The 22,152-nt window shown below is 38.3% G+C and overlaps 4 protein-coding genes and 1 pseudogene across 12 annotated transcripts; 2 read left to right on the forward strand and 3 right to left on the reverse strand.

Annotated features, from left to right (window-relative positions):
• Positions 1-2,733: 2,733 nt before the first annotated feature.
• On the forward strand, positions 2,734-4,857 carry LOC137733305 (Thioredoxin superfamily protein). The gene is made up of 2 exons (XM_068472467.2): positions 2,734-3,022; positions 4,471-4,857. Exons 1-2 carry the CDS (start codon positions 2,878-2,880, stop codon positions 4,722-4,724), a joined length of 399 nt encoding a protein of 132 aa, XP_068328568.1. The 5' UTR covers positions 2,734-2,877; the 3' UTR covers positions 4,725-4,857.
• A 397-nt stretch (positions 4,858-5,254) lies between these two features.
• Positions 5,255-11,274, reverse strand: LOC137733488 (sister chromatid cohesion 1 protein 3-like). Of its 8 annotated transcripts, none has more exons than XR_015964752.1 (15): positions 10,897-11,274; positions 10,290-10,551; positions 10,158-10,204; positions 10,007-10,056; positions 9,835-9,884; positions 9,251-9,741; positions 9,057-9,141; positions 8,840-8,976; positions 8,154-8,716; positions 7,204-7,243; positions 7,028-7,100; positions 6,768-6,903; positions 5,863-5,972; positions 5,609-5,708; positions 5,255-5,482 (listed from the first exon to the last, which is right to left on the reverse strand). XR_015964752.1 is itself a non-coding variant. In XM_088697883.1 (14 exons), exons 1-13 carry the CDS (start codon positions 11,018-11,020, stop codon positions 5,874-5,876), a joined length of 2,157 nt encoding a protein of 718 aa, XP_088554009.1. In that variant the 5' UTR covers positions 11,021-11,274; the 3' UTR covers positions 5,255-5,482; positions 5,863-5,873. The 8 variants fall into 8 exon arrangements, 1 of the variants encoding a protein (XP_088554009.1); XR_015964754.1 differs by having other exon boundaries at positions 5,255-5,488; XR_015964751.1 differs by having other exon boundaries at positions 5,609-5,771.
• A 612-nt stretch (positions 11,275-11,886) lies between these two features.
• Positions 11,887-15,134, reverse strand: LOC137734597 (small ribosomal subunit protein cS22). Its single transcript, XM_068473833.2, has 4 exons — positions 14,690-15,134; positions 13,370-13,471; positions 12,905-13,204; positions 11,887-12,171 (listed from the first exon to the last, which is right to left on the reverse strand). The coding sequence occupies exons 1-4, from the start codon at positions 15,002-15,004 to the stop codon at positions 12,133-12,135; spliced, it is 756 nt and encodes a 251-aa protein (XP_068329934.2). The 5' UTR covers positions 15,005-15,134; the 3' UTR covers positions 11,887-12,132.
• Positions 15,135-15,551: 417 nt separating this feature from the next.
• Positions 15,552-17,841, forward strand: LOC137733515 (large ribosomal subunit protein eL6z). The gene is made up of 4 exons (XM_068472661.2): positions 15,552-15,947; positions 16,687-16,793; positions 17,214-17,395; positions 17,507-17,841. The coding sequence occupies exons 1-4, from the start codon at positions 15,691-15,693 to the stop codon at positions 17,660-17,662; spliced, it is 702 nt and encodes a 233-aa protein (XP_068328762.1). The 5' UTR covers positions 15,552-15,690; the 3' UTR covers positions 17,663-17,841.
• A 194-nt stretch (positions 17,842-18,035) lies between these two features.
• LOC137735696 (FT-interacting protein 1 pseudogene) lies at positions 18,036-21,325 on the reverse strand (annotated as a pseudogene). Its single transcript, XR_015964361.1, has one exon. The product of XR_015964361.1 is annotated as an FT-interacting protein 1 pseudogene (transcript).
• Between the last annotated feature and the right edge of the window lie 827 nt (positions 21,326-22,152).

Genomic DNA, 22,152 nt, shown 5'->3' on the forward strand with positions numbered 1-22,152 from the left:
CTTGAATCTTATAAACTAAAGCTGCATCTTAAAACGATATGCTACCTGAAAATTGTATCATGGGGCATAAAAAAAAGCAAAATAATACACTACCAACTTTAGCTGCATCTTAAAATGAAATAACGAAATTTGACTAGTGTAGTTCGACAATATGTAGTAATAAAGTAAATAATTCACTATAAATAGGATCTTGTTACATGCACGCCGGTTTACACATTCTTCCACTCCTTTCCATAAACCTCTTAAAACAACAAATTCACTATTAATATCATTGTTTGAACAGTACACAATCGCATTTACACATTTTGAATTTTTGTGACAAAAAAAGTGTGCATATTCAAAAACAATTTATTAAAGGGTGATGCTAGAGAGACTATATGCTTATTCAAAAATAATTTATTAAAGAGTGATAATAGAAAGATCATCTACCAAAAAATATTTTGTAGGCCACATGGTGTGAAGATTGATAGTTGGATTTTTTCTTTAAATCGTTAAAGAAAAAACACAACCATCAACCTCACATCATGTATCGTCTAAAAACATGGTCTCCATGTCGAAGATATTGCCTGGAATTCAATCTTGAGAAGAAACCTTTTAGGATAATGTCTAAATGTATAGTTATGTCTAATACAACAAATGAGCAAAGTAACTCATTAGGACTATCTCAATTAAATGATATACATACAAATAATGAATCCATGGATAATGGACTGATGGAAGAAGTAATCTAAAGAAGTTAGACTACAGAGACCTTCTTTACATAATCATAATGTCCAAAAAGGTTCCTGATCATAGCATTGTGAGATGGACGCTAACAATCCGAATAAACTAGTATGTCCTATGTCTTTTCAATTTGAAGGATGACAACTCTCAAACTATTTGTGTAGGGACACTAAGACAAGTATGTAGATACTCATTAAGGGAATGAGTTCACTGAACACAATCAAACAAAAGTACTTAATAGAGGTCTACTCACATGTCAAGCAAGTAACTTTACTGGTTGGGATAGTGTAAGTAGTCCTTCCACATCTTGGACGTGTTCTATACATTGTTGGGGTCATTAATTTATTCTTAGAGACATATGAATATTCAACAAGGAATCTCTAATCCTCAGTATAAGAGGATGAATACTCTACGATATGATTTGGGAATCTTCGGCAGAAGTATCGAGCATAATAAGGGAAGGCATTCCTATACGTCTAAAATGAATCATAAGAGTTAGTATCGAGCGTAATAAAGTAACCATACCCTGGCAATGTGGTTGAGAGTATTGAATTAGAGAAGAATTGAATCACATTGTAATTCCAATTGAATAGGTTTTTCGACCAATTCTTCAGTAGCTTGGGTAGCCATGACATATGGCTAGATGTCACTCATGGTTTTTTGGTCCCTCTTGATGGTTAACTAAGTAATCATCAAATTAGTGAGAGAGAAGTAAGTTTTAATTTAATTAGTGATTGTGTAAGTGTTGATCAATTGGATTGATACCAATCACCTCATTGTCTCACTAATTAGAACTTAAAACGATTGTACATCGATACACTCATGTGATAAGATAACTATAGGATGATATAATTAATTAATTAGAAAGTCAAGGAAGCGATGAAATTTCGCTTTTGGGCCTAAAAGTAGTTCGGGTTCTTTAATTTCGGGTCCATTAGGCCCAAAACCGTTAGGTTTTTAACATAAGAATAAGATGACTTAAAATGATAAAATCTCAACCCAAACATATCACTTGAGGGCCGGCTAGTGGGAGTGGAGTTGAAGGAGAAAAATCAATTTGACTGACTCACTTCTCTTTCCCTTTAAAAGGGGTGTTAAGGAAAAGTTACCAAGGTTTTGAGTGTGGTAAGGAAAAGTTACCAAGGTTTTGAGTGTGGTAACTTCACAACAAAAGAAAAAAAAAAAAAAAAAAAAACTCTCTCTTTGGTTATTCCTTCATCCATCTTCCCACACTAGTGGGTGTAGATCTTTGGAGGCTATCTCCTTCGGTAGCTTGAAGATAATCAAAGGGATCCAAATCATTCAAGGTGGATGAAGCAAGGAGGGAGGCTAGGAGAAAGGACCTTGAAGAATGAGAGGTCTTGGAGGTTGTCTATCATTTGACTCAAGTCTAATCCAAAAGGTATGACATACAAATCTCTCTCTTTGTTATCAATATGACCCCTTGATGCATCAAGTGTGATTTTTGAAAGGTATTTGCTTGACTATAGCTTTGATTTTATGCTTTCGTTGCTTATGTATATAAATTTTGAATTGTACTTGCATGCTAGTCATTAGAAATCCCACCTATATATCTAGTTATCCCTTCACTCCCTAGCATCTCCTTTTATGAAAATTGCAACCCAAAAAGTTAGTGTAGTAAAAAGCAACCAAAAGTTTGAAATTCCCAACTTGAATTTAATTTCCATGGATATATTCTAGTCGAGTGTATTCTAGCATCATTGAATTGTATAAAAATATATGAACGAAATGAGTAAAAATATTATGACCGATTATCTATTTGCTACAATTGATTGATTGACAAAACGATCTTAATTTTCAATATATATATATATATATTTTTTATAAAGATGATCTTAATAGATTAATTTATAATATATATGATTCCGATTATAAAACACGAAATCCATAAAACAAATTATCAAGTAATTTGAAGAGGAACTCCGTTACTTAAAAAACAAGTGTTTTTCTTCGGACTAAACTATTGAGTGATGTGTTTGTCCAATATATCAGGGTAGGGGAGGTAGCGAGCGGAGTTTGCCACTCTCTCGACCTTAGCTCTATATTTTCGTATAAAATAAAATTCAGAACACGAGCGTTGTCGTCTTCTTCGTTCCCAAACTTTGCCCCTTTGGATTTAGGAAAAGTGGAAAGATGCCTCTCAAGCTATCCGACGCCACCATCTCCACCTTCGACAGTGCGTTTGAGAAATTCAAAGCAGAAGCTCCAAACAACAAAGCCAATTTCATCCTCTTCTTGGCTGACAAGGACCCTTCTACCTCTCTCAGCTGGTGCCCTGGTTTGTATTTCTTTCTTTCATTTACTTCAAAAACTAAGAATTTATTTTTATGTATATTATTCAAGAAAATTTCAGCAACCCATTACATAATTCTTGTGAAATTGTTCGATTCTGTTGCAAATTCTTTATCTTTGTTTTTTGGTATTTTTTTCTGATCGAATAATAATGTATTGTTTTTACTGTAGTCTATATGGTTTAGGAATACTTATCGGAACATTAAATTGAGGAAAGCTTTAAAATTTATTCAAGTTGTGTACTGCCCACATATTGGGAGTGGGTGCCCCACTTACTCGAGGGCTTGGGGCGTGCTCGATTTAACCTCAATAAGAGGTGATGATGAATCCCCCACCCACTTGACAGTCTTAAACTAATGCTCCATCATACAACTGATCTTTATAATGACGTGCTTAGTTACAAACTCAAACTTATAGGCTTGGCCAAAATTCAACAAAACTTATTAACAGGCTGAGGAAACTTTAGACATAATTTTGCATCACTAAGAAATTACATTTTGAAGAATTCCAATCCTACCAACATGGAAGGATAAGTTTCTTCATGACTAATTCATCTTCTACCTTCAACTTGGACAAGATTCAGAAGTTCACATCCATTTCTTACTTCAACATACATTGAATGTCGTGAACTATCCAATCCTAGGCACCGAACAAGGCTTGAGTGTAGGATGCATTGTAGCATAGGCTGCTCACTTTGTATGACACTGGAAAATCCAAATTCTACAAAATGCTTCTCTTGATTCAAAATCTTAAAATTCTTGCTAGAAGGGTTTTAAGTTGAAATTTTCCCTTTAGATATATTTTGTCTCACCACGGATTTGGAATGTATATTCGAAAAGAAAGAAGTTGCTATCATTCATTGAGGTCTTCTCCGTCAATTTTGGAGTGGCTTGTTTTGTGAGGATGGGCATCTGAGTGAAAATAGGCGCTCAGTACTTGAAAAGCGAAGGAAAAAAAAATGGTAGAAAGCAAGTTTCTTTCTGTCTCATCATTCTAAATAGTTTGTGTATTGAAGGGGGTTCAATGTGAAAATGGATTCCTGGAGCAAGTGAGGGAAAGATGCTATTATCGAGAGAATGTCGTTTCTTAATAGAAAATTGTATGATTGGGCACCTTGACATGAAAATGCTCCTGGTGAGAGTTGCAAATCTTGAATCAGCAGAACCACAAAAATGAATCATGGTCCTGATCCTATTGAAACTCAAGGTGGTGATGCATCTTAAGACATTTCAAATCAGAAACATTGATTTGCTATGTCGTTGAGTAAACACAGTTTTTACCAGGAGCTCCCGTAAAGGAACTAGTTTCATGCTTCTCCTACTATGACTGCATTGAGAACTACTTGGCCGGAGTCCTCCAATTTATGGTTAATTTTTTGTTAACGTAAATGGAATGTGCAATTATACATGACACGATGTCCCTTTTCTATGTCAGATTGTGTGAGAGCTGAACCTGTAATCTACAAAAAGCTAGAAGCTACACCAGATGATGTTGCACTTTTGAGAGCATATGTCGGAGATAGGCCAACATGGAGGAATGCACATCACCCATGGAGAGTAGACTCAAGGTTTAAGCTGACCGGAGTTCCAACACTAATCCGCTGGGAAAATGATGCGATCAAGGGTCGGCTCGAAGACCATGAAGCGCATGTTGAAAACAAAATCAATGCGCTTCTTGCTGGAAATTAAGTTTGTATCATTTGAATATCTAAGATGGTTGAATTTCTTGGATGCTTTATGACTTGTTAGACTAATGGCCGTACTTGCGTTCTGCATACTATAATAATAGTAACAAGAAATAATGTCACGACTTACCGGCTAATTGTTTTTGTTTCCTCTCTGAACTTGTTACTTGCTAGTGACTGTAGTCTAGCTGAATGCAACTTGAGTTTCAAGTTGTAGTTACCGGCTAGTTACCTTCTAAAAACGTACCTGTAAATTTAACAAACAGTAATTGTGAAGGACTCGATCGTTTTCACTTTGAATCACGTTGAGTGTTTGGAAGAAATAAGTTCATGGTAGGACTTGGGAGGCATCATGCCCACTGCCAATCGGTCGAATATTGCCAGAGTGTCACCATCAAGCAGTCGACAGGCCAACGACCCGTCGCCCATCTCCACCCCGATCACCCATCATATCGGGAAAGTCGACGTTCAGGGTTTGGTTGATAACAAGCGGGCCTGAAGCTAACCGTATGAAACCGATGAAAGCATGAACCATTTGAAAATAAGGATTGTATTAGCAATTTATACATAGTTTACTTAAAGCTCAAGCTATGAGCGGAGCAATTTAATTTACACCACAACCTCCTCTACTATTTATACACGTGGATGGACTCTACTAACACTTCTCTGCTTCTCTGTGAGGTCAAAAATTATTAACAACATTGCAACGTTTATACAAACTCAACACTGCCTTTCCTTCCTTGTTCTTTCACCTGGCAATGCCTGCAACTCAAAGAAAATAAAGAACCGCATGGTTAGTGCAAGCGAGGGCAGACACACAAGTAAAAACTGAACTGGAAAGACAAAAAGAAAGATGACCAATGAGAATATGAACTACTCTCTACTCACACTGTTTTACTCAGCTTCTGAAAAACAGTTCAATCCCGTGTTTCCAAATTTTCTCCAGAGCATTTTTCAATGCTAATTTACCTCAAGACAGTGTAGCCACCTTTGTAGGGAAAACACCGTGATTAGACAAAACTTGCCAATCATGCCGAGTCTTACAGAGTTGCTAAAATTCAGAAAGTCCAAGCATCAAAAACATATCAAAGTGCATATGACACCACGGAGAATATTGCAAAGACAAGTTTGCACTAAATTACCTCATATGCTCTTAAAGTTGAGCCTTTGATAGGGTTCGGGTCAATGTCAAACTAATGTCACCATAAGGTACTTCTTGTTTTACATCAAAAAGACCGTAAGTCTTCAAAACCTGAAATTGACAATGAACAATCACATTAGTAGTTACATACCAAAAAAATGCTCAATTCGTACTTCAACAGGCAGTATAAGTTTTCTTCACCCAAAAAAAGAAGGGCACCATATGTTTTGCTTGTTCAAGTAGTATGAAAGGAAACAAATGGCAAACCAATTTAACAAAGAAATCACTCAAGTCCAATACATTTGACTTGATGTCAAACTAGTGGTGCTAAGAGAGTGATTTTTCTGGCTTATTATTTGTGGAATGACATTTGCAGGAACAAATATCAGGGTGAAATTAACAAAGAAAAACAAATCTTTTTTAGATCAAAGAAAAACAAATTTTGGATAATTAAACCGTTTTCCAAGAACTAGGTTATCATGAACATCAATTATCCCTAGCTGTGCATTGAAAACTATACAAACATTTTGCTCCCTTGGAAAGAGACTCTAAGAAAAGACTTGGACTACTTGGATCTAACAGAAGTCATGACACAAAACCGTGCCCAATGGCGTTCAAGGATTCATATAGCCGACCCCACTTAGTAGTTGTTCCTACATCATCTAAGATAATACAAATAAGAGCGAAGGAACTTCCTAGCTCCGTGCAACTAGCTGATTAGGCTTCCTCTAAAAACAAGAAAACCCGCTCTATGACTACCCAAGAATCCTGTTTTCTTACATATCTATGATGTATATATAAGATCCATGCTACATCAAATACTTGGCGAACTTCAAAATTTACTATCAATAAAAGCACACGCATCCAAAACAAGGCAGCCAAACAGAAATGGGTCAAAAGAATTACCAGTGTTTCATAGAACATTCGAGCACATAGCTTTCTAGTTTTTCCTTCTAAAATTTTGTCCAAGCTGAGATCTCCAGTGACGTCGTCTGAGGTTGAGGTGATAGAAGATTCCCTCTTTAAAAATTGAGCCACAGCCCTGCAACCAAACGGGGAGAATAGTAAGAAAAATAGAGATAATGAGCCACCAAGTACAGAAATACCGTGACTAACTAAACCCTTTGTAAATAAAACAAAGAAAGAAACAATTGAAAGAGAAGTACCTGGTTCTAACAGACAATGAATCAACTCCTTGTGTCCCTTGAGATCCTGGTACTCCTTGTGTCACTTGAGATCCTGGAACAAGCATAGATATGTCATCAAAACAGTGTATACAAAAGTAAATGAATATGAAGAATGTTTACTCAAATCACAGATCAAATAAGATTTCTGAGTTTACCAGCTGGTGTATTGCCATCTGCTTCCAGAAAAAAAAGACCCTACAATGAACAATTCAAGGGTTAGGAGTTAGGATTATTATAAAAACAAGAATATGATTACATACTTGAGACTCCAAATAAAAGGCTATGGGGAGAACAATGGGGACGCCCCCATCCCATGCCAAAATATAAAGTACATATTCTCTTCAAGTAAAAATATGGCCCTTGAAAATGAAGTGCGTGGTAATTAAAATAAATACTAGTCTTGCCCTTATTTGTACTGCAGTTTTCTGTTGGCCAATATGCATTCATGTTTTGTATTTCAAACTTTTTTATAAGAAACAGAAGCTTTTAATATTTATTAAAGTATTTGTATCTCGTTTTACCTTTGTTTCTAGCCTGGCAACATGTACCATGCTTTTACATCAATTTGTTTTACCTTAGCTTGACTATTAATTAAGAAATGTGGCTTACACATTGATCTTTTTGTAGCAAAAATCACATAAAGCTTATGCAAACCTAATCAAAATGCAGAAACTTTCAGGATGTTTGGTTGATGATTTTCGCATGCATTTCAATATTCCGAGAAAATAACTAATATTTGAGAGATGCTAAATTGCTAATTGACCTTTTTATTTTCTGTTTTAATTATATGAGTGGAATACTTGTCTTGTAGATATAATAGTTGACTATAATTTTTGTAAAGTTTATTACTCAAGGCCTAAGTGAAAAACTTATAGAGCTCAGTCTAATGAGCTGTGCGCAATAAAGTGAGCTGTTTGTACAGGCCTTAGGTTCTCTATAAAGTTTCCTGAGCCTTAAACCTTAAACCAAATGCCTCTTGCAAACATAAAGAACTTAAGGCTTCCAACAAATGGGCACTAAACAGTAAAATAAAAAGCAAAAATGATATCAAAGCCAAATACAATTTACACAGAACACATACAAGACCAAATACTAAATAACTTACTGCTTCTGCAGAATCATTTAACTCAGGATTATTTGATAGACCTAGCCACTCCTCGAACATTGTCTTCGGTGTTTCATTTACAGACTCGTGAAATCTAGTCGATGCTGTCTGATCCGGTGTCAGCAGTGGAGGAACTGAAGCTGACATTAAGTTTGGAGACGGAGCAGGAATAAAGTCACTTTGAGTGGCAGGAGATTGTGCACCCTCATACTCTGGTAAGTTGTTTCCACCATCATATTCTTCAACATGCTGAAAACGTTCAATTTGCAGCGGAGATTGTGCACCCTCATACTCTGGTAAGTTATTTCCACCATCATGTTCTTCAACATGATGAAAACGTTCAATTGTTGGGGGAGATGGTGCGCCATAAAACTCTGTGGAAGCTTCAGTGACAGGAAAAGATGGTGGAACACCGTGCTCTGGGGAGAATTCAGTTGTAGGAGGAGGTGTTGTTGGAGGAGGAGATGTTGTAGATCCAGAGACTGGAAGAACTCCCTCAAACAAATGGGACTGTTTGGATATGTAGTCTCTGTCGAAAATGTTATGCAGAGCCGAACACAATCCTACAGGCAGACACCAAGATCCTCATAAATGAACTCATTTAAATGGAAAACAAGCAGTGAGAGAAAATACATAAGGGAAAACAAGCACTGAGAGAAAATACATAAGGGAAAAGATCCCCTCACCAGTTAATGAAGGCTGGAAGAACACTTGTTCCCTTCTTAAACTGTTATTCAACTTCCAAACAGCCAAAGTAGAGCAAGGAATATTCCTCCTTTTACGATTTAAATCACTAACATCTTGAAGTGTCTTATTCATAAACCTACAAAATGCACAACCTTACCTCAGTAATCAATACCAGAAAAAACAATGACCCTACAGTAATTATATGTGCCACCATACTCATTGGATAACACAAGGGTCTCATCAAAATACTGCTTTCTCTTCCTTGCTCTTGGCTGCTCAAGATGTGGTGTTGATTGCATTTCTGCAACAGGAGAGAGAAACATTCAAGGGAAAAACAAGGTTGGGTCTTATTAATGCGTACATATTAACATACATGTTAAGAATGTTATAGACAATGAAACTCTACTCACGAAAGGAAACATCTTTGTCATTCATGTCAGGCAAAGAAGCAACAGATCGTGGTCCTGAACTTGGCAGAGGCGATGGAGATGGTCCACCAGAAGGTGTATTTTCCTCTGTAATTGGAGAAAGTGTACCTTTCTCATTCATTTCTGGGTTAATGGATTTTGCTTGTTCAGTAATATCATTCCCGTTATTAAGAGAAACTGTAGGAACAATTTCCGGAGGAACAGCATCTCGCATAATTTCCATTGGTTGAACATGTTGAGGGGAACTGTCATCTAGAAGAGGAGCATCATCTTGCATAACTTCTGTTGGTTGAACATACTGAGGGGAACTGTCTTCGGGAAGAACATCTTGCATAACTCCCGTTTCTCTATAGTTACTTGGAACAGAATCTTGGAAGACAAAATCATTTGGAACATCTACTTCTGGAGCTTCTTTATTTGGAGGGGTGAAGCAATCACTTGGAACACCGTCGCCTGGAGTTGTAGAGTGGATGCTGTAACCATGGGAACATAACCAATAAATTTATGGCTTTGTCAAACAAATATTTGAACCATATATAAAAATTCAAATGCACTAGGAATCATACTCCTCATCCATGGAGGCAACATCTGAACCAAAAACTTCGTTCTGGATATCCTAAAATATAACACATGTTTCATTCAGTAACAATACAATTCCAGTACCTTACCATTCAAACATAAATGCAAAGAAGAGCAGAAACAATAAACTCTATATTTGGAAAAGAAAAGATGTCCAACCTCGTCAAAAATTATAGTGACATAACGGTCTGTTGCAATAGGAATTTGATCTGTGACACAATGTTCAAATATTTTAAGACTTTCATAGAATGAACATAATAAAGACAAATGATGAAGATGAGAATCCCAAACAGCAATTCACTTCTACAACCTCGTAGTGTAATGTCTTCCTGACTTGCCTGATGATTATCATAAGCCCTAAGTAAACAAGGTCATTTGGATCATACGTTCCTTTAGAAGCAGAACATAAAGATCAATGAAAAGGGGTTAACGAGAATATTACCCCTCACCGGACATGCCTCCATCCAAATCCAAAGCATCAAGATCAAATGTTTCAGGCAAAGTGATGGACTGAACCGGAGCTTGCCTTGGATTCTCAGGCAAATCCAAGTCTATGGAAGCAAAGGTCTTTCTTAGGGTAGTCAAAACAACATTACAGTCCTGGTAAAGATAGTTGACCTGCTTCGAGTATATCCTAACAACACCAAATAGAAGGTGTCCTGACATTCTCAGTGCAATAGGAACGTCCGGAAACATGATACGATCTGATAAACACATACAAACATTGTAAAGCCAATTGCTTTTTTCACATTCAAGTTTTTATGAGAAATTGTACATAAATATATCCTCAAATTCAAACATATGACCAAATAAAATTGTGCAACTCAGCCGACAATAAACACAAGGCATTAACCCTAAACAAATTTTATCAAAATTAAATAAAAAGAACAAAATTTTGTCGAAAGAAGGCAATGATTTCACAACAAAGTTTCGAAATTTAACATAAATTTGATGGGAAAGCAGCATTGGATTTATAGTTTGAGACACCCAGAATAAGAGAAACCCCAAATTTAACGCAATCAAACGAAATGGAAGGGGATTGTACGGACCAACAGTGGAGGGGATGTCGGTGGAGGTGTAGTGGGACTTCTTCAGCCGGCTCTGGAGGTGGGCGGCGCACCAGACGGTTCCCAATGGTCCCTTCCGAGCCAAGAACGTCTTCGAATAAAACATCCTTCCGCCTTCGTCCTCTGAGTTGTTCTTCTACACTACTTCAATGCCGAAACTGATAATATATATACGTATACATACAGTGATTTGATTGTGTTTGTGTGTGTATACATATCAATTCTTGGAGAGAGGGAGAGAGAGCGGAACAGACGGGGGGTTTAGGGTCATTGGGAGATTGAAGACGAAGATGGGGCGCGGGAAACGAAAGGTGGCGCCTATTTAGAGAGGTAATAGCCCTTGAGGTTTACAAGAATTACGACTCTTGCCATTCACTTGATGCTGTTAATTTGGGAGCGGGGTAGTCGTGACCACTCCTTTTCACCTTCTGTACATCCTTCTTAATTTGGACCCTTAATTTGTTCATTCAAATATTTTAAAAAATGCATAAATCATTTCATTTTTAATTAAATTCTAATAAGAAATCAAAACCAAATCGAAAAAAAACATAATGCTATCAACACACCTCAACTATGCTATAAATCTAAAATTTAAATTTGATATCCTCCAAGGTCATTCCATACCTTTGAGTGTAGTTCGACTTGTTGTTTTGTTGGAAACTTATTAATCACCAGATTGTAAAAATGTTGAAAAAAACATCTAGATCAGTCTTTTCGTATTTTACACGATATAGTTGATGCATAAACGGATGTGCTAACAACCATTCCACATTAAATGTCACAAATTCTTGATACATTCAATTTTACAGAGCATTCCATGTGCTACTAAGCAACATGGGTCAAAAGAAAAGCCATTCATTCGATTTTAATAATCACTGTTAAACTAGTTAAATCCAACCAAATCCAAAACGACGCTTGAACAAGATTACTTTAACTCAACGAATGCTCATATGTAGTTCAAGTTCGAGGCAGTTTCAACCAAGCTACGCTGGAATAAAATCGGACGCACTAATTATCCCATATCATACATTTCGGTAACTTCCAATCCAGTCAGCTTATACCAGGAATGATAGAATACCTCAAGGTCATGACAATGTCATTAACATCAAAACCAAACGAAACTACAAAAATGACTTCGATTTTTGTTTCCCACATAAGTGGCCTATCCTAATTTCTGATACAATACATACATGTGCAAACCCTCATCTGCCAGCTTTACTATGCCTTGTTTACACGAATTCTTTGCCCTTCGAACAACTGCAATGAACAATAAGTAATACAATAAATGATCTAATGTGATGAAAAAGGGGTAGCAACTGATCCGATTTGCTATGAAAATCAAACAGTTTCAATTATTTGCAATAAAGGAAGAATCGTTTCCAAGAAATTCATGAGGAAAGCATAATCCATCAAGATAAAAGAACAATATATTATCAGTACCAACTCAAACATTTATCGACAACGTACTTTATTATTGTTAGTAGTACTAACACATGACAATCAGCAGGATTAGAAACACAAAGAAGCATACAGCTTGGAGGATGAGATGGGATGTTCTGATTAGTGATAGATAATACAAGATTTGCAGAAAATTACGCTGACAAAAAAGGCAACTAGGGACAAAATACCACGCAGATTAAATAAAAAAATTGGCCAGTAAATCTAGCTCATGGTTGGAGATTAAAAAGTTCACTGAACAATGGAATTAAGTCAGATTGATGGAGGTGATTCTAGATGCATAACTATTAGGTATATGTAGTACAGCCATGATTTGCAATAACATTTTCGATAATGATTTATGTTGCCTGTCATATGTTATATTATCAAAAAGTGTACGAAAACTGCCCTAAGAACGTATAAGAATATGAACCATTGGCTAAAGTGTATCAACGATTCAACAGAACATCCATAAATATGTGTAAGTGAATATATGTACGCATGTTATAATTAGATTCCACTCTAAAACATGGTACAACAGCTAGAAACTTACAGTATTGTTGAAAGATGAGATTGCAGCTTCTACATCCTCCTCCGAGGAGAAAGAAACAAACCCAAATCCACTAGATTTTGAGGTCCCTGGAACCCGGGAAACCTTTGCACTAAGAACTTTTCCCTTGTCAGAGAAAAGGGTTTTGAGTGTATCCGTAGTTACTTCCTTTGCAAGATTTCCAACATAAACTTTGTGGGGGCTGTCAATGAATTGAGACTCTTCTGCCTGAACAAGTGATGAGTCCGCTTGTAGCAGGGGTTTTTCAGTTATGTTTACTTTGACTTCACGTCCTCCAATCTCCTGTATAACAAGAAGATGGAGTTAATTGATTTCCAACAATTAATAAAATCTTCCAGAAACTGAAAAAAGTGCCAATAGAGTGCAGAGGAAGAAAACATTTCAGTAGATGATTTTTTTTAACAGTGTTTTTATCAATATAAACTTGTGAACCTTGGTAACACTTACAGTTCCATTCAGTTTCTCAACCACAGCATTTGCATCTTCAACAGTCTTCATCGTAGCAAATGCAAACCGGCGACTTCTTCCAGAGTACTTATCATACATCACCTACGCCCAAAAGGAAGGAATGATAGTCATCTCTTTTCTTTCTTATAGTAAAGTGAACCCAAACAAAAAAGCATTTTGTATATTGAAGGAAATAAATCCCCACACAAATCTCCATGCTCGTGCTAAGCCATACATATCTCCCAACTTGGATTTTGCAAAAGTAAACTTTTCGCATTAAAACCTTGCATTTATAAGCAGTAAACATGCTTCATCCAATATTTTCTGCTAAAAGATTGTTCTGTTACTTGCAAATCCTCACTTACCTCAAGTATACTATTAAACCATACTGGAGCATGAAAAATACTAAATTGGTTGACTATTGCTGACAAAGATGATAATAATCATAATACCACGTCAGGAAAACACCTCGAGCAACATTAACATGGTGTTTGGCATGCTGCTTAACAAAATAAACAAGATACCCAATACAGAAAAGGCTTATAAGATATTGTTACAAAGGATTTCTTTGTTGTCTTGCATAGATCTGAGTACATGTAAAATATTTGTTATTAGGAGGAATGGTCATGAACAGATGATTCAAACAGACGTTCGAGGTGAAATTAACAAAGGGTAATTTGTTTGAGGTCAAAATGTTCAATATTAGGATTGGATCATTCAACATTTTGTGCTTTTAAGGAGAGGTCGAGGAGAGAAATTTTAGCTAGTAGTATTGACCTAAATTGGTTTCATAATATTCACCTAAATTGAAGAAAACTTGGTTTTACAACATTCACTTAAATTTCTCTTGGTGACAGCGAGCCTTGGTGGAATAGAAAGGTTGCTCCTTTGTGACCGAAAAGTCACAGGTTCAAGTCGTGGAAGGAACCTTTTTGCAAAGTAAAGGTAAAGCTGCATACAGTAGACGTTCCCCCGACCACTGAAAAGTGGGGGAGCCTTGTTGGCTAAAGGTCACCTAAATTTCTCTTGGTTTTATAATATTCACCTAAGTTGAAGAAAAGAATTGTTTGATTGTTTGACCATTGACCTATGCTGAAATATGAAATGAGGCAAAACCAAATTTCATAAAATATAACTGAAGATTTGTGAGAAGCAAAATCAGATTCATAAACTGAAATTCCCTTTGCACCAATTAAATTATCCTAACCAACTACCAATCACTCTTGAGCTCTCAAATCTTCAACGGCCCAACAATTAAAGCAGCACAATGTATGAAAAAACAAGAGGGAGGCAAAAGAAATATGTAAATTTTCCAAATACCTCAGCCTTCTCGACAGCACCATGTTCCTCAACAATTTTGGTAAGCTCAGCATTATCCACAGTCCTGGGAATGTTACCAATGTAGACTCTCCTGGCCGCCTTCGAAGCTGGGTCTGCCGCGACTTCCTCGGCAACAGCGAAGAGCCTCTGTGAGTGTCTGGGGCTCAGAGTCAGATAGGAGGAAGTGAGTTTGTGATAGCCCTGAAATTGGGTCGGTTTGAGGAATTGGAGGGGCAGTTTTGGTGAGGTTTTGATGGGTTTTGTGGGTTGGTGAAGGAGATTGGGTGGTGAGAATATGGATGAGATTGTAGCCATTTTTGGTTCAGAAATGTGGGTTAATGGGGTTTTAGGGAGGAGAGTGGGAGTGAAAGGGTGGGAAAGGAGCTGGGGAGGAAGGCTTCAATTTCTTTCATTATCTCATTATCTAGCTGAGATTTTGGTCTTGGTGTCTCTCACCCGCGGGTGAGATAACATATTATTGGACCTCTTTCTCATTTTTCTTTTGGAACAATTTTTTCTTTTTCTGATCGTAGACAAATATGAATTTGAGAGTAAAACATAACTTTAGGTAAAAAATGAGAAGATGAAAAATTAAGTGTAATAAATTGTGAATTTCACGTCGCTCTCAAATGAAAATCAATAAATAAAAAATATAGCAGTTTGATTAGCGAAAGTATTAAAATGACAGAAAAATTGAACTTTAAATGTGAAAGTAATATAAAGAAAATAGTAAGATGGAATTTTGTCGATGACAATAAAGTGGAAATTACCCTAATAAAATTAGGAAAGTAGATTGAACAAAATGGTCATTTTACGAAAATTGCAGTTTAAAGTGGATGGTAGCGAGTGGTCAATTTAGAGGTTAGGTCAAGGGTTTTAAGGGTTCGGCCCATATATATACCCCAACTTTCTTCCCCAGTGTGTTTCGTGGCCGCGCCTTTCGTAGACGGCGAGCAACTGATACAAGAGAGAGAGTGTATCTTCACCACCGAGTGTTAGCGATGGCCCCTAAGCAGAGGACTCCAAAGGTCACCAGAAACCCAGATCTCATCAGAGGGATTGGGAAATACTCGAGGTCCAAGATGTACCACAAGCGAGGCCTTTGGGCTATCAAGGCCAAGAACGGCGGCACTTTTCCCTGCCACGACAAGAAGCCCGCCGCCGACGCCCCCGCTGTCAAGCCTCCCAAGTTTTACCCCGCCGACGACGTCAAGAAGCCTCTTGTCAACAAGCGCAAGCCCAAGCCCACAAAGCTCAGGTCTATCCCTGTTTCTCAATCTCTGTATCTATAGATACTGTGTATGTGTGTGTTTCTTTTTGGCTGTTGATTGATGAGAAAATATGTTGAATTGTTGTCTTAATGCGTGTGGATTCTGAGAAAATGTGTGCTCCTGTGTGATTATTGTGTGAATTCTGCGACTTTTTAACGTAGGTTTTTGAATGACTACCTTCTTATCGTATATGTGGTTCTAGGTTGTAGAATTTTATTTTTTTGCCCCAAAAATACCGTAAAATTCTCAAAATTGAGAAATAGGTGGGATTTTGTATGCACAGTTGGGCCATTTGGGTGGGTACACATGGGTATTATTGCTCTGCATTTAGATTGGCACCTGAACTGTGGAAAGTGTTGAGGTGTGATGTATGAATGTGCGAATGTGCGTGCATTCGTTTTAACATCTTTTTAGTCAGTTTCCATTTATGATTTTCAACACCCATTTCAATCATGAGGATATAAATTTTGGGAACTTCGAAAGAGAAGATATATAGACTAGAAGTTACAACATGGAGAGTAGAAATTTTATCACATCTTCTTTTCGGGACCTAACACACAAAAACTGCGAGATGGAAATGTTTTTCTTTTTCTTTTTTAGTGTGTACTTTAAATTGGAATCGGTTTGTATAGGGCTCAGATAAGTTTTCTGTTGTAGTAACCTTTCTGTGCTTCTTCTCTCGATCTTTATTAATACTTAGGTTTAATCTTTCTTTATATTGTGTAGGGCCAGCATTACACCTGGTACTGTGTTGATTCTTCTTGCCGGGAGGTTCAAGGGGAAGAGGGTTGTGTTTCTGAAGCAGCTTTCTTCTGGCTTGCTTTTGGTCACTGGTAAGTTCTCTTGTTCTTCGTAAATGTCGTCTGTTTCAGTTCGTTATTATCAATTTGGTTTGGTTGATTTATTAGTTCTTAATCCTTTGGCAATTGCGCTGCTGTTTGATATCATTTTTTGAGATGGTAACTTGGTTTAATCCATATTAGTACAAAATACAAATATATTATTATAAAGGAAAAATGCTCATGAACATTTAGTTGTTGTAATTTGATGAAGCAGTGGCAAATGCACATGGAAACAGGTCATTGTTTACATTGTGTGGTTAAAGTGATTAATTTTTGTTAGTGTGTTTGAACATAAGTTCAGGATACCACTTGGCTTTGCATGTTGGTGATTGAGACTGGTAGTTTCTATTCCTTCTGTGCCTTGTATCACTGTATTGGAGTGTTTCTTACTGTTCTTTCTTGTCATTTCAGGACCATTCAAGATTAACGGAGTTCCTCTAAGACGTGTGAACCAATCTTACGTTATTGGAACTTCAACTAAGATTGACATCTCTGGGGTTAATGTTGATAAGTTTGATGACAAGTATTTTGCAAAGGAAGTCCAGGCGAAAAAGAAGAAGGGAGAAGGCGAATTCTTTGAAGCAGAGAAGGAGGTTGGTTTTCTATCCTTTATTGTATTGAGTGTATACTGTGGATGGTCATTCATTCGGCTGTCTGTTTTTGTTGTTGTCTTCTAACCTTTGATTTCTTTCTTCAAATTGTAGGATAAAAATGTACTGCCCCAGGAGAAAAAAGAAGACCAGAAGGCTGTTGATACACCCTTAATTAACTCCATAGAGAAAATTTCAGATTTGAAGACTTATTTGGCCGCGAGGTTTTCTCTCAAGCAAGGCATGAAGCCTCATGAGCTTGTTTTCTAGAGACGAAGCCGAAAAGTATTAGATTTTGCTTTCCTATGCTACAAACATTCCATTTTTGTTTGAACTCAATCCTAGTAGTTGTACTCTTTTAAGTTTTATTTGTAATCGACATCTGATCAGATGTTTCATGCGTTGTGCGAAGTTTCTTTTTCCTTTAAATTGAATGAGGCTTGAACCTACGATCTCTACTCTCACATCCATGTCATGCGGCATGAGCTAACTGTGGGCTCATGGCGCATTGTGAAAGTTGGAATTGGATCCTCTCCGAGGCAACCGTGAAAGTTTATGCAATGTTTTCTTTTCCACTCCTTGAGCGCCAAGGGCTAAGTAAATACGAGCATGCAAGGAGAAAAGCAGTATTCGAACGTCAGTCTGTAAAAACACTTCTGTATATTTGTTTAGTTATATAGCGGACAGTATAGTAGGGCAGTAGCCAACACAGAAAACAGCAGCACCAGCATAAAACTGGGCATTTATTCAAGCTCAAGGTTTAATGAAAGTAAGCTAGTTACAGTTTAAATTAGGACTTGTCACAAAGTAGTTTCAGAGTAAGCTGTCGGTCCGAGCGGGAAGTCTCTTGAAGAAATTGCTGGGTGCGGAGGGCAGCTTGCTCCGGAATCTGGGGTGCCTCAAGTAATACAACCCTGTAACCAAAGAAACCACCCTGAACGGAGTCACGTAAAGCACCACAGCTGCACAAAGACAGAACAGTACGAAAATGCTGGTTGCCCTTGGGTCTCTCCAGCTGAGTAGCGACTGAAATCTCTCCCCTTGCGTTGCTATGTCACCGACAACTGTCTGTATCCTTCCCGCTACGCTTCTGATCCGGTCGTACCTCATTCGAACTATATCGTGGGGTCTAGAGCTTGGAAATGTGTCAAACTCTTCATCAAGCTCGTCTGGGTGAACTGTCTCTGCCCATGAAAGCTTGGTATCCATATGAGGAGGATCTCTAGGCCTGAACCTGTAGTTCCACATTCCGATGAGGAACATGTAGACAAAAAGAGTTGGAAGTATCAACTCTGGATACCAGATCAGTATCAGAAAGAGAATGTGAACAAGAACAGTGGTCACGGAGTTCTTCCAGTTGCATACATCAGCAAACCACCGGTTCATGGAAAATATACCAGTAAGCAATGACATAATTCGAAAGAAGTTGGCCTTGCTTCTCCTCATGCTCCACATGTGGGAATCAACATCTAGCATGTACTCCACCACTTCTTTTCTCAGAGGCGGTTCAGCTCTGCCAAGTCTCACTGCTACGATGTTCATTGCTTGGTATCGTAGATTATCGACTTGGTTCACTGTGAAAGGATGTAAGTAATGCATTTTTGGCAGCAAGGGTTGCCCGTAAACATATATCATGTTAGCTATGGAGAGGGTGGTAAATCGAACAGCTAGTTGAAGCTCGCCCATTTTCTTTACTCCATTAGGCTGCAGAACTAGGAGAGGATACGAATGCGTATACATCCGATGAGCTTCAAGTGTTGATAGTCGAATACGCACCTTCCCAATTCGCGAATCTCTTGCTCCGTTACCTGCAGTTGATGTTTGCTTCTCACCTCCACCTAGGTGGCAGTTGTCAAAAACTCCCAATGTGATCACTGTGCAGGGATCATACACTTCCCATGTGTATTGCTCATTCCATTTAGGACTCAATGTGTCGAGAATTGTTCTGGTGCGAACCCATTTCTGGCCGTACTTAGCCACACAATAAGGATCTGTGCTCCCTCGGCCGTTCTTCATCTTCATTGGAAGAAGGCCTTGTGCACTAAGAATACCAACTTCCAAAATCCCAACAGGCTGCTTCCATAGCTGCCTCGCCGTTGGCCTCTGATCGCTTATGTACATTGTTGACTCATCTAGCACGTGATATCCGCCTTCAAGACAAACTCTTAGGTGTATCCTGCTCGAAAACTTGAGCTCATTCCTCCTGTCAGGCTCCAACACACCAAATCCATACTTCTCAAGATTGAACCAGCGTGAATGAACTGGCCTGTGGTCAGGCCGCTTCTCAAACACATCAATTGGCATGTTTATCTTCCCCAACACCTCGTCTTTTGAAGGGTGGACTCTATCTTCAACTGTAACAACCAGCTGCTCCTCAAAAGGCTCAGCTGCAACAAAGACTAAATCTTCATTCCACAGTGGATTCGCAGTCCGACTTGGGCATATCTTGGTTCTGAGCACTTGGTTTCCAACCTGAGCTTTGACAAAGACTTCTGGGAGGCGGCTTCTGTCATTAGGCAGCACATCCTGAGCTTCAATCACATTCACCCTCAGGTACCAAAGTTTTGGTGACACATATACCTTGGATCGAATATTAAACACACCCTCACCATAGACACCTGCAGCATCCGAATGCCATGCATCCGGAAAGGCTTCATCAGCCTGTGTTCCCATCCAGACTGCAAGCATGATCTCACCTCTAACCATCCCTTCCCCGCGGCGGTGCTCCAGCCTGTACCACTGAGGAGCAAGCGGGCTGTCAGGTGGAACTCTGGTCGGAACCTCATTCAAGTCAAAAACCACCCTTCCAAGATAATCATCTCTTCCAATCATCTCTTTATCTTTGACAAAAACTTCCACCACCGATGACTGGATTCGGTCTTTTGAGAAAGCAAACACCTGGTTCCACTCTGGGTTCATTTTCCTCTCGAAATGCTTTGTTCTTCCCTTGTAGTTCCCCAGCTTTACTTCCACGTAAGGATCACAGCTTCCGGTAATGGAGCTGGGAGGGAGGTCTTTGGCTTTAACAACTCGAATATACAGATAAAACATCTGCTCAACAAGGTCATAAGTGCTTGTAAATCTTTCACCACCACTCATCCATCCTCTTCCTCCATAGGCTCCACCATTTGGCCACCTTTCGCCAAGCTGCGGGCTGGTGTCCTTCAATTCATAGTCGCCTTGCTGGTTATGAATATGATGAGCTTCTGAGTGAGCTGGCTGCATGGTTAGTGGGAAACCTTGAGGTTGTGTTGCTACCGATATGCCTGGTTGAACTTGATGCTTGTGCATGTGGTGGGATGTTTCAGTTGATCTTACTTCAGCTGGTTTTTGTTTGAACTCTTTTTCTTTCGGAATAGCAGCCAATACTTTCCTATTGGATTTTGTATTCTCTGTATTTGGAGGAGCAGAGGGACTAGAAGTTGGGTTTTCGGGTGGCTGGGGTTGAGACTTGGAAGGAGAGGCTTCTAGTGGTTGTGGTGGAGCTTTCGGTTCAGATTCTAGAGAAATATAGACTTTTAGGCCAATCTCTCCCTTGACAGCTGAGAAAAACCACTTGTTTTCAAGAGGGAATCTTTGGTAAGCTTCCTCACTTTTCTGGACAATGTTTGAGCAAGGAATTCTCACTCTTCCAAGGAAGTTTCGGCCAGGAATAGGCAATCTCCTCTCGTTGAACACAGAGACTTCAATGGTTTGATGATGGAAGTTTCTGGTTTGGTCAATATCAAAGAAAAGTTTCTGGTTCCAAATGGGATTGAGATTTTTCGGAATAGTTTTGGTTCGGCTAAGCTTGTTCACAAAATCGACTTCTACAAATGGACTAGCAGATCCTTCGCCGTCTTTGGGCATAAGACCATGAGCATCTACCACTTCTACTACCAGCTTCATTGTCTTTTTGCTTACTTGGCTGCTGTGAGAATCTAGAGGAAGTGACGCCCCACAAGCAATCTGAAACAAACAAAGCGGTGCTTATGTTTATTTGGTGACATAAAGAATGTTTTGACGAAGAAGCTGCCTCTCAGTTTTGTTAAAAATTTGAAAGAAGGTTGAAAAACGGAGGGAAGCTTCAAACTTTTATAAAGTGGGAAAGTGAACCTCTGTCATTCCAATATTTTCTCAAAATTATGATCTATTTGATTAATTTGATCCCAAATAATCTGTTTCATTTTTTTATACAAGCGATGTTCTACTTTAAACTAATCTAAACTGTGTGTGGAGGGGGATTCAAACTCGGGTTCATAGGGAGGAGCATATCCGCTCTAACCAATACGGCTATGTCCACATCTTGCCTTTTTATCTTTTGAGGAAAGGAATCCCCCATGAACATGATGAAGTTCATTAAAGCAAACTTTTGTTTTTATATACAAAACAAATAAGATGTTCTGGAGGCCTCTGTAACAAACTCAAATGGCATATAAGGAATCAAATCCCAGAGATGCTTTTCTTTATACAGCAACAAGTACATTGCTCAGGGGTATAACCGTCATTTCAGGTACAAATTTGTTTACTTGAATCTGTACTGTGTTTGAAGGGAGACACCATGCTTCATTATTTTATATTTTTCATATCAGAAGAGATAGTTCTAATCTAAGCTACACTGAGAGAAGGTGATACAGTGCAACCATGAGATTAATACGAAGGCTCTAACCACCAAGACAATCGAGCACATGCAAGAGACAATGAGACATGCCTTTCTTGGGTAGGCAGCAACCTGGATGTGTTGTGAATTGTAAAGTAAAGAAAAGTTGGGAAAAGAGAGG

The sequence above is a fragment of the Pyrus communis genome, chromosome 7 (genome assembly GCF_041283825.1).
Source record: "Pyrus communis isolate YQ-2024b chromosome 7, ASM4128382v1, whole genome shotgun sequence".
NCBI classification, from domain to species: domain Eukaryota; kingdom Viridiplantae; phylum Streptophyta; class Magnoliopsida; order Rosales; family Rosaceae; genus Pyrus; species Pyrus communis.